The 16,505-nt window shown below is 54.7% G+C and overlaps 1 protein-coding gene across 14 annotated transcripts in view; it reads left to right on the top strand.

Moving 5' to 3' along the window:
• The window catches only part of NR2C2 (nuclear receptor subfamily 2 group C member 2), a 115,032-nt gene that overhangs the window by 88,260 nt on the left and 10,267 nt on the right, over positions 1–16,505 (top strand). For all 14 annotated transcript variants that reach the window (XR_003031713.2, XR_003031714.2, XM_024982465.2 and 11 more), the window contains 8 exons: positions 1,609–1,809; positions 7,554–7,656; positions 9,619–9,798; positions 10,541–10,688; positions 11,364–11,457; positions 14,126–14,259; positions 15,222–15,399; positions 16,266–16,387. Coding sequence is in view for 12 of the 14 variants with exons in the window: in XM_024982465.2 (XP_024838233.1) it covers positions 1,609–1,809; positions 7,554–7,656; positions 9,619–9,798; positions 10,541–10,688; positions 11,364–11,457; positions 14,126–14,259; positions 15,222–15,399; positions 16,266–16,387 (1,160 nt within the window). In the remaining 2 variants the exon portion in view is untranslated. The remainder of the gene's footprint in view (positions 1–1,608; positions 1,810–7,553; positions 7,657–9,618; positions 9,799–10,540; positions 10,689–11,363; positions 11,458–14,125; positions 14,260–15,221; positions 15,400–16,265; positions 16,388–16,505) is intronic.

Here is a 16,505-nt window from a genome sequence, read left to right as displayed (position 1 = left end):
GCCCAGTGAGCACGTGTTAAGCAACTGGCTTCCTTGCTTGTGTCATTTTCTTGGGCACCTACCAGCGTTGGCTTGTCTCCTGTACTGGACATTGGCAGAGCCGTTGGGTAGGACTCTGTGCGTTTGCTGGGGATGCCGTGTCCCGAGGCATTTCTGTCAGGAGGGGGCACAGGTCCGTCTGTAGATGTGCCCCAGGGCCCTGGGGTCCCCCAGAGACACCACACATCTGCCCGGCCCAGGGCCCAGCGCGAGCACCCCAGGAGTCCCGTCTGCCGGGAAGGCCTGCTGGGTCCTTGGGGAGAGAGCGGGCAGTGCTCCGGGCTGGTGCCTGGCCTGGAAGAGAGGCAGGAATGGGCTGGAACAACTTCCGTGAACATCACGATCGGGAGGCAGAGAAGTTGCTCTTCCCACAGCAGCTGATTAGTCATGACTGGTGCACTGGGGCAGGGACGCAGGGAAGAGACCCCCTCTTGCAGGGGCCTCCTGAGCGGTGGGTGTCCCTGGAGAGCCAGGCTCAGGGCTTGTCGGAGTCGGCGCTCACTACCTCCAGGGCTGCCGTGGTCTCGTTCACGGCCTCTCTCCGGTGCCGACCCTGCGGGTGCAGCCCAAGCCAGGTGTCATGTCTGTGCTTGAGGACCTCAGAGTCAGGACGGGGGGAGGCTGGGCTGTCAGCAAGGAGCCCCCTGCGCGTCACTCCGAGGCGGGCATTTACAGGGCCTGCCCTTCGGAGGCCACCCTTCTTTAAAGCAGCCTTTGTCAGCTTGGGTTCAGAAACACAGGAGAGGTCATTCCCTGCTCATCCAGTGGTTTGGGTTCCATGCTTCCAGTGCAGGGTGCCTGGGTTCCATCCCTGGTCAGGGAACTAAGTTCCAGGCAACGTGGCCAAAAAATAAAAGTTAGAGTTGTTCACATTTCTCAGTTTGCCTAGAACAAGGAGGTACACACATCCATATGTACATGGAGCCAAGCACGGATGGATGTATGGACCTCCTTAAGCACACTCTCTCTATATATGTAAGTTAAGATACCGTCTACTGTTTATTATTGTCTCCATTTCATTCATAACAGAAGGGGCCTTTCTCGGTCCAGTTTAATTGAAACTTAGTTGATATGCAGCACTGTTCTGAGTATAAACCACAGTAACTTAGATTGTACCATCACATTGTAAAGTGATTGCCACAATACGTTTAGTTAACATTCACCAACTCATGCAGACACAGAGAAAAGGAAAAGGAAACACGAATGTTTATTCTCCTTGTGGTGAGAACCGTGGGGGTCTAGGCCCGGAACTGCTCTCACCCACGTGTGCGGCGGAGCAGTCTCGAGCCGCGGGCCATGCCCCCAGGACGGGCCTCGCCCCTGGAGTCTGTGCCTTTGCGGCGCCTTGGTGCAGTTTCCCGTCCCCTCCTTCTGCAGAGCATTGTGACTGTAAGAGTAGTAGGGATGGTATCACCCTGCAGTGACACAGCTCTGTGAGAAGTGGACTCTGAAAGGCTCCTTGTTGCCCCCTCTCCGGCCCTGGTGAGGCCGTCCTGGCCCAGCCACCCCCAGGCCGGCGCTGGCAGTTGCACGCTCTCTGTGAGAGCCCCTCCGCGTTGTGTCTTGTAGATCGTGACCGACCAGCAGACGGGGCAGAAGATCCAGATCGTCACCGCGGTGGACGCCTCCGGATCCCCCAAGCAGCAGTTCATCCTGACCAGCCCCGATGGAGCTGGAACTGGGAAGGTGATCCTGGCTTCCCCGGAGACCTCCAGTGCCAAGCAGCTCATATTCACCACCTCGGACAACCTCGTCCCCGGCAGGATCCAAGTAAGACCCGTTGACAGGTGTTTATCTCAGCATTTCTGCTGCCACGCTTGTTCTGGACTCTCACCTCTACTCTGGAGGCCATATCCGTCCCTGAAGGTCCTTTGAGGACCTGCAGCCATGGCAGGTTGCTGCCTTGGTTCAAGTGAAAAGCAGCAAGTGAGGGGCAAGGCCCAGACGGCAGCTACTGCAGTGCTCAGGGAGGGTGGAGATAGGAGGCCGACTGAGCAGGTGGTGTGGCCCCCTGGATGACTGTCTCACCACAGCTGACCACAGCCAGGTGAGGGCCGGCTGGGTCTGATCTGACCCGGCCTGGCCAGCCCTCTGTTCTGTCCTTGCTCCTGTGGGCTGCAGCCTGTGGCCCCTCAGCTCTGGCCTCTGTTCCTGCCCTGCTTCTCCCTCTGATGGGCGAGGTGGGGTCCGTGCAGGTGCAGGGAAGGGAAGAGCAGGAGCTGGCAGAAGAGCAGGCTTACTGGGATGCGCTGAATGTCCAGGTCCAGCACCTGGAGGAGTAGGGCTCAGGCCGGTGTCCCGCATTGGCCAAGCACAGGGCGCGTGCAGTCCACCGTCGTGTTTAGCTCTGCTTTCTAATTAAAAAGAAGCTTGTGGTGACGTGGACTTCACCGCCTCAGTCAGTTTCAAGTGTCCAGTTCAGTGTATTGGCGTTGTTTTGCAACCCTCCCCCGCTCTGGTCCATCCACAGAACGCCCCATCCTCCCCGACCGAAGCTCTATGGCCATTAAACACCTGTCCCCACCTCTCCCCAGCCCCTGGCCACCACTCCGCTCCTTTCTGTGGGTCTGATGACTCTAGGGACCTCACATGAGGAGACTCCTGTAATACTTGTCCTTCTGTGACTGGCTAATTTCACTGAGCCCAGTATCCTCAAGGTTCATCTGTGTGGTCACACGTGTCAGGATTTCCTCCTTTTAAAGCTGAATGATATTCTGCTCTGCGGATGGACCACGCGTGGGTTATCATTCATCTGTTGATGGGTACTGGGGTCGCTTCAGCCTTTTGAGCACTGTGAGCAAAGCCGCTAAGCATCCATGTGTTTTGCAGGGGCATTCCGCTGTGGAGAGAATTCAGGAAGGAAAGGGTTTCTTTCCTTCTGCTCAGCTGTGTTCAGAACACCAGTGTGCAGAGCTTTCAGAGCTGTGCTTCTGAGACACTGCATGATGGACTTACTCATCCTTCCCTTCCCAGCTTCCACTCTGATCACCTGAAATCCGAATTCCTCCCTGCTTGCTCAGACTCCTCGCTCGTGAGAGGATGGCTGTGATCTTTCGCATCTCTTACAAGAGGTCATCCCATGTAATGATTTCTGTATATAGTCACTGCGCTTAAATGACCGTAAGGCTTAGTGGTGGTGGTGGTGGTGTCCCGCTCTGCGACCCCATGGCCTGCAGCATGCCAGGCTTCCCTGCCCTTCGCCGTCTCCAAAATTCGCTTAAGTTCATGCCCATTGAGTCCGTGATGCTATGCAGCCATCTCATTGTCTGCTGCCCGCTGCTGCTCTTGCCTTCAGTCATTCCCAGCATCAGGGCCTTTTCCAGTGAGTCAGCTTCACATCAGGCGGCCTAAGTGTTGGACCTTCAGCAACTGTCCTTCCAGTGAATATTCAGAGTTGATTGATTTCCTTTAGGATGGATTAGTTTGATCTCCTTCCTGTCAAAGGGACTCTCAAGAGTCTTCTCCAACACCACAATTTGAAAGCATCGATTGTTTGGCACTCAGCCTTCTTTATGGTCCAACTCTAATACCTGTACGTTACCACTGGAAAAACCATAGCTTTGACTGTGGAGGCCTTTGTCTGCAAAGTGAGGTCTTTGCTTTTTAACACACTGTCTCGGTTCGTCATGCCTCTCCTTCCAAGGAGAAAGCGTCCTTTAATTTAGTGGTTGCAGTCACTGTCTGCAGTGATTTTTGTAGCCCAAGAAAATAAAATCTATCGCTGTTTCCACTTTTCCCCTTTCTATTTGCCATGAAATGATGGGACCTGATGTCATGATATTAGTTTTTTGAATATTGAGTTTTAAGCCAGCTTTTTCACTCTGTTCTTTCACCTTCATCAAGGGGCTCTTAAGTTCCTCTTCACTTTCTGCCATTAGGGTGGTGTCACCTGCATATCTGAGGTTGTTATTTCTCCTGGCAATCTTGATTCCAGCTTGTGATTTATCCAGCCCAGCCTTTCACATGATGTACTCTCCATATAAGTTAAATAAGCAGGGTGACAATATACAGGCTTGCTGTACTTCTTTCCCAATTTTGAACCGGTCAGTCATTACTTCCACTGTATAATCATAAGGGATTTGATTTAAGTCATATCTGAATGGCCTAGTGGTTTCCCCTACTTTCTTCAATTAAAGCCTGAATTTTGCAATAAGGAGTTCGTGATCTGAGCAACAGTCAGCTCCAGGTCTTGTTTTTGCTGACTGTGTAGAGCTTCTCCATCTTTGGCTGCAAAGAATTTCAGTCAGATTCTGGTATTGACCACTTGGTGAGGTCTCTGTGTAGTTATCTCTTATGTGCTGTTGGAAGAGGGTGTTTGCTGTGACCAGTGTCTTCTCTTGGAAAAACTCTGTTAGCCTTTGCCCTGTTTGATTCTATACTCCAAGGCCAACCTTGCCTGTTACTCCAGGTATCTCTTGACTTCCTTCTTTTCCATTCCAGTCCCCTATGATGAAAAGGACACCTCTTTTTGGTGTTTGTTCTAGAAGGTCTTTATGGAACAGGTCAACTTCAGCTTCTTTGGCATCAGTGGTTGGGGCATAGACTTGGATTGCTGTGATGTTGAATGGTTTGCCTTGGAAACGAACTGAGATCTTTCTGTTATTTTTGAGATTGCATCCAAGTACTGCATTTCAGACTCTTGTTGACTATGATGGCTACTCCATTTCTTCTAACAGAGTCTTGCCAACAGTAGTAGATACAATGGTAATCTGATTTAAATTCACCCATTCCCATCCATTTTAGTTGACTGATTCCTAAGATGTCGATGTTTCCTCTTGCCATCTCCTGCTTGGCCACATCCAGTTTACCTTGATTCATAGACCTAACGTTCCTTTTATAGCATCAGACTTGACTTTTACCACCAGACACATGCACGGTTGGGCGTTGTTTCCACTGTGGCCCAGCCACTTCGTTCTTTCTGGAGCTGTTAGGACTTGCCCTCCACTCTTACCCAGTAGCATGCTGGACACTTTCTGACCTGGGGCTGATCTTCCAGTGTCGTATCTTTTTGCCTTTTCACACTGTTCATGTTCGTGGAGCTCGCGCAGCAAAAATCCTGGGGTGGTTTGCCGATCCCTCCTCCGGTGGACCACGTTTTGTCTCCACTGTGACCCGTCTATCTTGGGTGAACCTGCGTGGCATGGCTCATAGCTTCATTGAGTTACACAAGCCCCTTGGCCTCGGCTAGGCTGTGACCCACATTATTTCATAGCAGCTGTTGTTCACTTTTTCATGCGCCTTTTTCAGTCACATCACTCTTGTAAATGGAGAGCACGGTGGGTCGTGTAGAAAGTCTCCTACAAAGGCAGGAGAAATAGGTTTCAGAGGCTCCCTGTCCTAGTCCCTCCACTTCCAGAGCCTCACGAGAGAGCTAGTTGTTTAATCAGTAAGGCTTAATTATTTTTCTGCTAAATGTACTAGTCTGAACTTCCAAGCTGTTTCACGAGTGTAGAGAAGCAGCCAGAGACTTTGAGTATCCTCATGGTTGGAGCATCTGCACGGGACTCCCCCACTGCCCCGGGTCTTGGTGGTGGTAGCAGATTGGAGGGTGGGTCATTGAGAAGTAACATCACACCCTGGGCAGCCCCACCCGACCCCCACCACTGCCGAAGGGTGTGGCCCAGAGGCCTGGCCCCCATTCCCGCTGGCAGAGGAGGCTGTCAGGTGGGGTTTCCCCAGTTCTGCCCAGAGTTGTTCTTAGAAACCCAAGATTAGGAATTCAGTTGATCCTGACTTGGCTTCTTGTTCTGGTTTTTCATCATCTTCAGTTCAGTTTAGTCGCTCAGTCGTGTCCAACTCTGCGACACCGTGGACTGCAGCACGCCAGGCCTCCCTGTTCATCACCAACTCCCAGAGCTTACTCAGACTCATGTCCATTGAGTCAGTGCTGCCATCCAACCATCTCATCCTCTGTCGCCCCCTTCTCCTCCTGCCTTCAATCCTTCCCAACATCAGGGTCTTTTCCAGTGAGTTAGTTCTTCACATCAGGTGGTCAGAGTATTGGAGTTTCAGCTTCAGCATCAGTCCTTCCAGTGAATATTCAAGACTGATTTTCTTTAGGATTGACTGGTTGGATCTCCTTGCAGTCCAAGGGACTCTCAAGTCTTCTCCAACATCACAGTTCAAAAGCATCTCAGTTCTTTGGTACTCAGCTTTCTTTATAGTCCAACTCTCACATCCATACATGACTACTGGAAAAACCATAGCTTTGACTAGGTAGACCTTTGTCAGCAATGTGATGTCTCTACTTTTTAATACGCTGTCTGCTGCTGCTGCTAAATCACTTCAGTCGTGTCCGACTCTCTGCAACCCCATGGACTGCCGCCTACCAGGCTCCTCCGTCCGTGGGATTTTCCAGGCAAGAGTACTGGAGTGGGGTGCCATTGCCTTCTCCGAATATGCCGTCTAGGCTGGTCATAACTTTCCTTCCAAGGAGTAAGCGTCTTTTAATTTCATGGCTGCAGTCACCATCTGCAGTGATCTTGGAGCTCAAGAAAAGAAAGTCTATCAACTTTTTCCACTGTTTCCCCATCTATTTGCCATAAAGTGATGGGACCAGATGCCATGATCTTAGTTTTCTGAATGTTGAGCTTTAAGCCAGCTTTTTCACTCTCCTCTTTCACCTTCATCAAGAGGTTCTTTAGTTCCTCTTCACTTTCTGCCATAAGGGTAGTGTCATGTGCATATCTGAGGTTATTGATATTTCTTCTAGAAGTCTTGATTCCAGCTTGTGCTTCACCCAGCCCAGCATTTCTCATGATGTACTCTGTAAGCAGGATGACAATATACAGCCTTGACATACTCCTTTCCCGAGTTGGAACCAGTCTGTTGTTACATGTCCAGTTTAAATTGTTGCTTCTTGACCTACATACAGATTTCTCAGGAGGCAGGTCCGGTGGTCTGGTATTCGCATTTCTTTAAGAATTTTCCATAGTTTGTTGTGATCCACACAGTCAAAGGCTTTGGCATAGTCAATACAGCATAAGTAGATGTTTTTCCGGAACTCGCTTGCTTTTTTAGTGATCCAACGGATGTTGGCAACTTGATCTCTGGTTTCTCTGCCTTTTCTAAAACCAGCTTGAACATCTGGAAGTTCATGGTTCACATGTTACTGAAGCCTGGCTTGGAGAATTTTGAGCATTACTTTACTAGCGTGTGAGATGAGTGCAATTGTGCGGTAGTTTGAGCATTCTTTGGCATTGCCTTTCTTTGGGATTGGAATGCAAACTGACCTTTTCCAGTCCTGTGGCCACTGCTGAGTTTTCCAAATTTGCTGGCATATTGAGTGCAGCACTTTCACAGCATCATCTAAAGGATTTGAAATAGCTCAACTGGAATTCCATCACCACCACTAGCTTTGTTCGTAGTGATGCTTCCTAAGGCCCACTTGACTTCGCATTCCAGATGTCTGGCTCTAGGTGAGTGATCACACCATGGTGGTTATCTGGGTCATGAAAATCTTTTCTGTACAGCTCTTCTGTGTCTTCACCATCTTATTTCCTGTTTATTCTTAGATCGTCACGGACTCTGCTTCTGTGGAGCGTTTGCTGGGGAAGACCGACGTCCAGCGGCCCCAGGTGGTGGAGTACTGTGTGGTGTGCGGCGACAAAGCCTCAGGTAAGCAGCGGTGGTCACGCGGGTGCACCTCAGGGGCCGGCATCACAGACCAGGTCCGGGCAGCGGGGTGGGGGGTCAGAATGTGACTGTACTTTTCTTTATTGGGATGATGATGTCCATAAGCAGATCAGGTTGTCAGATTATAGGAATCAAAAGGAAAAGTCAGAAAACTGTCTGTGATTTGTAAATCATGGTTGACTGTGATTATTTTTGTACTAGTAAGAAGGTAATCAAGACTTCCCTCATGGTCCAGTGATTAAAAACATGCTTCCACTGGGTTTGATCTCTGGTAGAGAACTAAGATCCCACATACCCTTATGGCCAAAAAAAAAAACGTAATCAGTCGTGAGCGTAGTCAGCATTTGCGCAGCGCTTTGCTCTTCCACAGGACGTCTGCTGCCCGTCCCGCCCCGGTCCACACTGCAGCTCGTCTCTCGCGCCCTCCCTATAACCCAGGGTGATAAACAGGAGGGAACGTGCCCTTGTGGCTGGAGTCCCAGTCGGGACCTCAGTGGTTGAGCGTGTGCTGTCGGATAAAGAGAAGGCTGCTCCAGCTGGCGGCCCAGCCCGGGGAGCGTAACACGCACAGCCCCTGTGTCTCTGGGGACACACTCCTGGGCCTCCACGGTCGGGAGGGGACGAGGGACCTCAGAAGAGGCCTGGCCCCAGCAGGAGCCGTCGACAGTAATGATGCCGGGGACACTGACCTGTGCTCTGTGGTCACTGCATTCATAGCAGCTTTGGGTACTTGGTGGTCCCGGTTTGGGAAAAAAAAAGGTGAGCTAGGCCTCTGAAGAGGAGGACGAGCCCTGGTCAGGAAGGAAGCCCCAGCCCTGCCCGCTCTGCCGCAGCGCTCTCCCTTCTCTGCGCCTCCCCTGCGCAGCCTTTGTCCTCGTTGCCCTTGTGTTCAGGCCTCTGGGCACTGGATGTGCTCTTTTCTAGTTGCTTCCTGACAGGCCTGTCTGACCCCTGTGTCTCTGAATCCCCATCTTCTTGCTCAACAAGGAGAGACCTGTAAAGATTTGAGCAGATGAATGAAGCTTGAGTGTACCAGAGGCCACAGAATCTGCTCAGCTTCCCCTTTCTGGGCTTAAAGCTCAACACAGGCTTGCAGTGCCTTTGTCTAGACATGAGAGGTCCCTCTACGGCCTCAAGAGCCCGAGGAAATCCACTGCAGGGAAAGAAGAAAGATGTGTGCAGAGTCACTTCAGCACCACTGTGCTCAGAGCCCCACAGTTGGGGCCCCCAGGTGCACAGCTGGAGAAGGGCCCCACACGTCGGGGCTCAGGGCAGTGGGCTGCGCTGCAGCTGCTTCCATGGTGACCCCGTGAACTCTGACCCTGCAGTGCAGTTGTGACCCTGGGTTACAGGAGAGCATGCTCGAGTCAGTCCCCACCGGGATTGTGACGAAAGGTAAACCGATGGGACTCTTTAGAGTTCAGAGACCCCAGAGTTAATAAGCCTAGGATAAAGATTTGTGCTCGGGACGTGTACCTCAAGGATGGAACCACCGTGAGCTGCAGGCGTGGTGGCCTTCCTGGGCCATGCGGTCACAGCCCCCACACCGCGTCCTCTGGTCACACCCCCGCCCGCCCCCGCTCCCAGGTTCGTCTGCAGCCAGGACGGGACTCACAGAGGGAGTGAATGTGGACCGAGACCCTGGGGGCTGAGGAAGCGCAGGCTGCTGTCAGCTCCGCGCTGCTCCCAGCAGGACAGCGGAGCTGAGGGTTCCCAGCCAGGCTGCCCACCCAGCCCTCTCCATGGCCTCTGACGGGAGCCGAGCTTGGGCACGCCATCTGCCAGTGCCGGGTACCATGTCCGAGCTTGCGGCCTCCGTCGTGGCCTCGCAGGCTCCTCTGAAGGTGGGAGGAGGACGTGTAGGCCTGGGGGCCCGCAGTTGGCCCGTGGCTGCCAGCATGGGAGCCCACACAGCAGGCCCACAGATGTCCCTTCCTCTCTCAGGCCGCCACTATGGGGCTGTCAGCTGCGAAGGCTGCAAAGGTTTCTTCAAAAGGAGCGTGAGGAAAAACCTGACCTACAGCTGCCGGAGCAGCCAGGACTGCATCATCAACAAACACCACCGGAACCGCTGCCAGTTCTGCCGGCTGAAGAAGTGCCTGGAGATGGGCATGAAAATGGAGTGTGAGTAGCAGGGCTCACACCCACACGCGTTAACAAGAGGGGAGAATGAGGTCTCGGTGCGTGGCCTTCGAGTACGCCAAGACCACCGTGTCCCCTGGGGCTTCATTCCGGTTCACCCTTTGGGTCAGCTTGGTGGTGCGGCGACGCCGCTGCTGGGCAGGGTCAGTTTCCACAGTGAAATCTTTCCCGACATGCGGGAGCCAGCGTGCGTGTGTGGGGAGCAGACACAGGCTTTGGGGTGAAGCCAAGAGAAGGCAGCCCCGGCCCTGCCCCGGGAGCTGGGGGGCCTGGGCACGGCACATGCCCTGCCTGTGAAGTAGCGCCCTTGTCTTGCTGCGTCTGCCGCCCCTTTTCTTTCCCCGTGAAGGTCTGTTCTATTCCGTTGTTTCTGGCACGTGTGCATGCACTCTGCCAGACGCCGAAGGGAGAGGCTGCTGGTGTGACCCCCGCCAACAGGTGGCGGAAGCTGTCCTGGCTGGAGCCGGGCGTTAGGGTGCATCCTCCGCCCCAGGGGGGTGGGCAGCTCTGTTGGGCCCACCTGAGGGGCTGTTTCTCCCCCGGGAGAGAGTCCTGTGAGCAGCGAGAGTCTCCAGTGGAAGCTGGGCCAGGCATGTCTGCCACGGAGCTTATCATCCCCACAGCAGCGGGCTCAGCCCAGGGGAACCCCACCTCCCGCAGAGGGAGTGGCTTTTGTTGGTGTGGCGCTTTCTTCTCAACACAGGTGTTTCTGTTGTCACTTAAGCTGTGCAGAGTGAACGGAAACCCTTTGACGTGCAGCGGGAGAAACCAAGCAATTGTGCTGCGTCCACTGAGAAGATCTACATCCGGAAGGACCTGCGGAGTCCTCTGATAGCCACGCCGACGTTCGTGGCCGAGAAGGATGGGGCGAGGTCAGTGCCTGTGAACAGCCTGGGGGGCCCTGGAGCTGACGTGGGTGGTGCAGGTGCTCCTTGTGGGGGGCTGATGGCCCCACCTGCGGGCCTCGGCCACCGAGTTGGAGCCGCTGCAGTCACAGCCCTGGACGGGCCCTCGGGGGGTGGGCTCAGGAGGGGTCCAGGATGGGGTCAGAGCTTCCTGTCTCAGGGGCTCGGATTACGTGCTGTAGTTCAGGCATCGTTCATGCAGGAAAACGGCTGTTCCGTGAGTCAGGATCGGGGCTCTTGCAGTAGAGATAAAAGGCGTGAGACCCAGGTGTGGTCTGGGCAGCACCACGGGTCAGTGACACGTTGTTTTTAGTGCGATCTCTCAAACCTAACTTTAAAGCAGCAGAGGGAAACGAGAAGCCCTGTTTTGTACTGTGGCGCGCCCCAGGGTTGGGAATGCCCTGCTGGTGCTCCGAGATCAGGTGGCAGCGCTGGGAGAGCCGAGAGGCATGTCCACGTCCTGTCTCAGGCAGGCCCGGCTCCAGGCGCGTCTCCTTGCAGAGCAGGGCTGGCGGCTCGCTGGCGCCGAGTGAGCGAGCGAGCGCGTCCTCCGGCCTGGCCCGCAGATGCACAGGGTCAGTGCAGCGTGAACTCTGCACTAAACACTGGAAGCTACTCTGGGTTTCTTTATGTCTTAACTAGACAAACAGGTCTTCTTGATCCAGGGATGCTTGTGAACATCCAGCAGCCTTTGATCCGTGAGGACGGAACGGTTCTCCTGGCCACGGACTGCAAGGTGATGTCCCACTCGCGCCCTTCCTGTTTCTGTCTCCACACGGGCACTCTGACGCGCACGATGCTCTCAGCTTCAGGGTGGAGGGTGTGCACTCCGCACCTCTGTGTCCTGGGTTACAGCCGTGCTGTGGGCTGCTCATGGTCACAGCACGTCAGGAGCTAGCGTTCTCCTTGGCGAATGTTCTGTGGTCTCTTTTCTTCTGAGGTCTCTCCCCCGGTAATGCACTTGGGCAGACTGCCGGCCGGCTGGGGAAGCGCTGCCTCTCCTAAGACGGCCTCTGGCAGCAGCCCCCAGTTCCTCTGTAGTAGGCGACCACAGGAAGAAGTCCCGCCAGGGCTGACAGGGACAGAGCGGGGCAACTGCGGGGAACCCAGTGTGCAGACCCAGACGGTTGTCACCCTGAGACATAGACACTGGCTGCCTCCTGGGGAGGAGACTGAGGAGAGGGCTTTATCCTGGCAAGGGAGCCCATTGTGTCTATGGCCTGTGGTCCCCGACACAGCCCAAGTGACGGGGCGGCAGCTGCACTGAGCCCGAGGCCCTGCTCTGGAAGGAGCCCCTCGGGGACAGTGCCGGCCTTGCTCTGCCCCTCAGAGCCGCAGCCGGGCCCCGTCTGCTCAGGCACACGCAGTGCGTCCCAGGGCGTCCTCCTGGGGCTAGGGGAAGGGGACGAGGACTGAGGGCCACTGAGGCCCGCTGCCTGCTCTGACCGTCTCCCGCGGGGCGGTCGGCCTCGTGGCCTCGGGCGCCGCTGAGCCGTCTCCCCAGGCGCGTGGCCTTCGCCCGGCAGACAGGTGGGGCATGACTGACCGCCTGGGCAGAGGGGCGGGCACACCAGGAGCAGGAAATAGGGCCCGAGCGCCCCGAACTCCCGATGGCCGAGGACAGCACCCTGTCCCATGTGCCACCCACACAGAGGCCGGTGCAGAGCAGGTGCCCACCAGGCAGGGGCGACGGGAACCTTGAGGAGGTCAGGTCCATGAAGCGTGCAGCGCCCACTCTAACCGCTAACGGCTCGGAGTCAGCTGGGCAGCAGGAGTGAAGCACCGTGAGGACAGGCGGCCCAGTGCGCCCGCCCCGCAGGGCCCGCCCCAGGGGCACCGCAGAGCCCCTGAGGGCAGGTGTTCTCAGGAGCTAACTGGGAAGCTCTTTCCTATCAAATAATTATACATTCAAAATCATTTACTCTGAATAAAAGTAACGGTATCTCAAATACCACCGAGACCCATGCTCCCTTCACCTCCTCTCCACGGGGCTGCGTCCTGCAGAGCAGTAAGTAGCTCAGGACCGTGGGCAGCTCACGGTACGGGCCCAGGCGTGGGGTCTCTTTCACTCTGCAGCGTATCTGTCACATGCTGTGTTCACATGAGAGAGATCAGATCCATATTCTGTTACGTGGTGGTTCTGTGATTTATTGATCGCTTTTCTGTTTATGATCTTTTCCACTGATTCTGGTCTTTCACGTGTGTAATCACGATACAGCAGACGTTTTTATTTATGTACCTTGATTTATCTTTTTTTTTTTTTTTGGCTTTCTTTTTTAAAAAATTGAGATATTAATTCACACACCAGAAAAATTTACCCTTTGAGCATGTAATTCATGGTTTTCAGTATATTAACAAAATTGTTACAACTGTTCCTACTAATTCTAGAGCATTCCGTCACCCCAGACAGAGAGCCTGAACCCACTAGCAGTCACTGCCCCTTCTCCCACTCTCAGCCCTGCAGCCGCTCGTGTGCTTCTGCCTGTGGTCTTGTCCGTACTGGGCCTTGCGTATAGAGGGAGCCGTGGGGCACGTGCCTCTGGGCCTGGCTGCGCTTGTGGTGTAATGTTCTCAGGGTTCACCGTGTCGCGGCCTCCGCAGTGCCGATAAATAGCGTGTCGTGTGGTTGATCCATTCGGCAGCTGATGAACGTCGCTTCGTTTCTGCTTTTTGCCTCTTAGGAGTAATGCTGCTGTGAACGTTGTGTACAAGTGTTTGTGCACGTGTATTTTAACTTTTCTTACATACGTGCGTAGGAACGGAATCGCTGTGGTCGTGTGACAGCTGTACGTTTACATTTTTGAGGAACTGCCAGGCTGTTCTCCAGCAGCTGTGCACTTTGTTCCTCCCGCTGCCCCCGCGTCCTTGCCAGCACTCGACATTATATGCCTTTTGACTGTGACCATCCTAGTGGGTGTGATGTGACATTTCACTGTGGTTTTTATTTGCATTTTTTTTTTTTGCATTTTTAACTAGCTTATTTGTCTTCCTGTTATTGAGCTGTTAGAGTTCTTTAGCTATTCTGGCTACTAGACCATCATCAGATGTATAATTTGCAAAAAGTTCCTCCCGTTTTGTGGGTTGTCTTTTGTGTGTGGGAGGAGAGTTGTCTTTTTACTTTACCGATAACCTTTTGAAGCACAAAGGTTTAAGCTTTGGCGACACCAGCTTGTCTGAGTGTCACCTTGTCTGTCCCTTGTCTGTCAGTTTACCTGGGTGTAGGTTTGTGTAACTGCCATCACAGTCCAGATGCAGAAGTGTTTGATTACCAAGAGCACTTCCTCTCACTGCCCACTGTAGTCACACCTCCGTAGAAGCTGCTTTTAAAACAAAATGATACCTTCACTTTCCTGAGAGGCACGTGTGTATGTTCATCTTTAATATCACTGTTTTCTGGTTAACAGGCTGAAACAAGCCAGGGAGCCCTGGGCACACTGGCAAATGTAGTCACTTCCCTCGCCAACCTCAGTGGACCCCTTAACAATGGTGACACTGCAGAAACGCAGCCGGAGGACCAGTCTGCAAGTGAGATCACTCGGTACGGAGCCAGAGCGGAGGCCTCCCAACACACAGTTACGCTTTGCGAGGGCGGGGCAGCACTGGGTGCCTACCCCGTATTTAATGGCGGATTGCAGAACTGTCACAGGCCCCTGCGTGTCTGATTCTTCGTTTTAACTATGGGGATGTGGACCTGTTCAGGTTACGTGATACAAAACAGTCTGAAAACTTCATTCCAGATGATAAAGGAGACTGAGTAATTCAGGGGAAGCTCACGAGTCCAAGCATGCCTGCCACTGTTTACTGGACCTAAACGTCAGTAGCGCAGTGCCTTTCTCGCTTGTGCTTTAGCCTGATTTTCTCAAGCGGTGATCCAGAGCTGAGACAGAGCCCTCAGGGTGGACAGATACTGTGGTGAGATGGCACCAGGCGGCTGGACGCCTGTGCCCCCTGCCAGGGTGCACTCCCCACAGCCGGCGGTGAGATGGCACCAGGCGGCTGGACGCCCGTGCCCCCTGCCAGGGTGCACTCCCCACAGCCGGCAGGTGCGTTTACGCCTTTTCTGCTGGACCTGCCACTCCTGCCCGTCAGGCCAGGCCATGCGGGGGCCACTCGGGCAGCGGTCCTCAGGTTCCCTTGTGGTCTGGTAGAAGATGCCAGTCTGGATCCGGTGGAAAGAGGGCGGAATGTGAGCTAGGCCAAATTCCAGTTCTACCACTTAACTCCTGGTAGTCTTGGCAAAGTTAGCTTTCACATTTCTGAGATGGAGGGAATTATACCTTGGAGAGTAGTTCTGAAAAACAAAAATTATGTGTGAGAACAAATAACATCTAGCTTAGTGTCTGAGACCCTGGGGAGACACGCATGGCGGCCGCTGCTGCTCCTCTCAGGCAGAGGTAACTATCTCTTCCTGCTGGGCTGTTTTCCTAAAGGATGTCTCAGCTAGAGCGCTGCTCCTGGAAGTGGACTTACAGCACGTGCTTGCTCCCTTTCTGCTCGCAGGGCATTTGATACCTTAGCAAAGGCACTTAACACCACAGACAGCGCCTCGCCTCCGAGCCTGGCGGACGGGATCGATGGCAGCGGCGGCGGGGGCATCCATGTCATCAGCAGAGACCAGTCCACGCCCATCATTGAGGTCGAGGGCCCCCTCCTCTCAGACACTCACGTCACATTTAAGGTGAGGGCTTCCGCCTGCCTGCCGCGGTTAAAAACCAGATCTGGAAGTGAGCCCGTCCAGGTGGTGGCAGCCTTCTCGCCCATCTTTGCTCGCCTGGCCATCTGGCTCTGCCGCTGACCCTGAGGCTGGTGTGGCCTTCTGTCGCTGCCAGGACAGGCCAAGGCAGGCTGCCCTGCCGTCCACCCTTCCAGGACAGCCTGGCTCCAGCATCAGCTTAGGCAGGCCCTTGACTCCCACAGGCATTGTTCCCAGCTCTTGGGCCTGCCCTCCTGCCCGCTGGGGCCACCGAAAGTAGCTCTCACATACGCTTGGAGGCTGGTCAGGTCCCCAGGGCCCCCCTCTGCACTCACCTCCCGAGCCTCACGTCTCTCTTGAGGATACTCCCAGGCTCCCTGAGCCCCTAGTCTCGAGGTCTGCAGAGTGAGTCTTCAGTTCTCCAGTATTCTTCGCTAGAATGAACTCGTGAGTCCTTGCCCGCCGTTGCCCAGGGATCGAAGGGCAAGGGTCCCTGGGGGGACTCCAGCTGCAGAGGCATTCAAGCCCTTCTGGGACAGAGGGGCTCCTGGGGCCCAGCCCGGCCCCCTGGGTTGTGCTCTGCTCTGCCTCGATGTTCCCTGACACCCCTGCCAGGCCCTGCCCGCCCGTTCCCTCTGGACTTAGACTTGAACCTGCAGCTCAGAGTGGAACTGCTGAGAACCAGTGCCGGGAGGCAGCGTCAGGGAGCGTGTCCTTGTGGATGAGCTGGGCCCTGTCCCCCCGCTCTCCAGGCCCGTCAGACCCCAGCTCACTGGGTGGGCCCGCCTCCCGAGAGGGTCTGTACAGGGCTGAGTGCTGACAGGCCCCGGGCCGTGTGCTTTCTCCTGCAGCTCACGATGCCCAGCCCGATGCCCGAGTACCTCAACGTGCACTACATCTGCGAGTCGGCCTCACGCCTGCTCTTCCTCTCCATGCACTGGGCCAGGTCCATCCCCGCCTTCCAGGCCCTCGGGTGAGTGGCTCTTCCTCTCTGTGTCCCTGGCAGGACCTCCCCGGCTCCAGAAACGGCCCGGAAGGGGTCTGAGGGCCCTTCCAGTGTGTTCCTCTGTGAATGAATACAGTCAGCAGAC

Source organism: Bos taurus, chromosome 22 (assembly GCF_002263795.3).
Source record: "Bos taurus isolate L1 Dominette 01449 registration number 42190680 breed Hereford chromosome 22, ARS-UCD2.0, whole genome shotgun sequence".
NCBI classification, from domain to species: domain Eukaryota; kingdom Metazoa; phylum Chordata; class Mammalia; order Artiodactyla; family Bovidae; genus Bos; species Bos taurus.
Note: the sequence above shows the minus strand (reverse complement) of the source record. Positions and strands in the feature narration are given on the sequence as shown.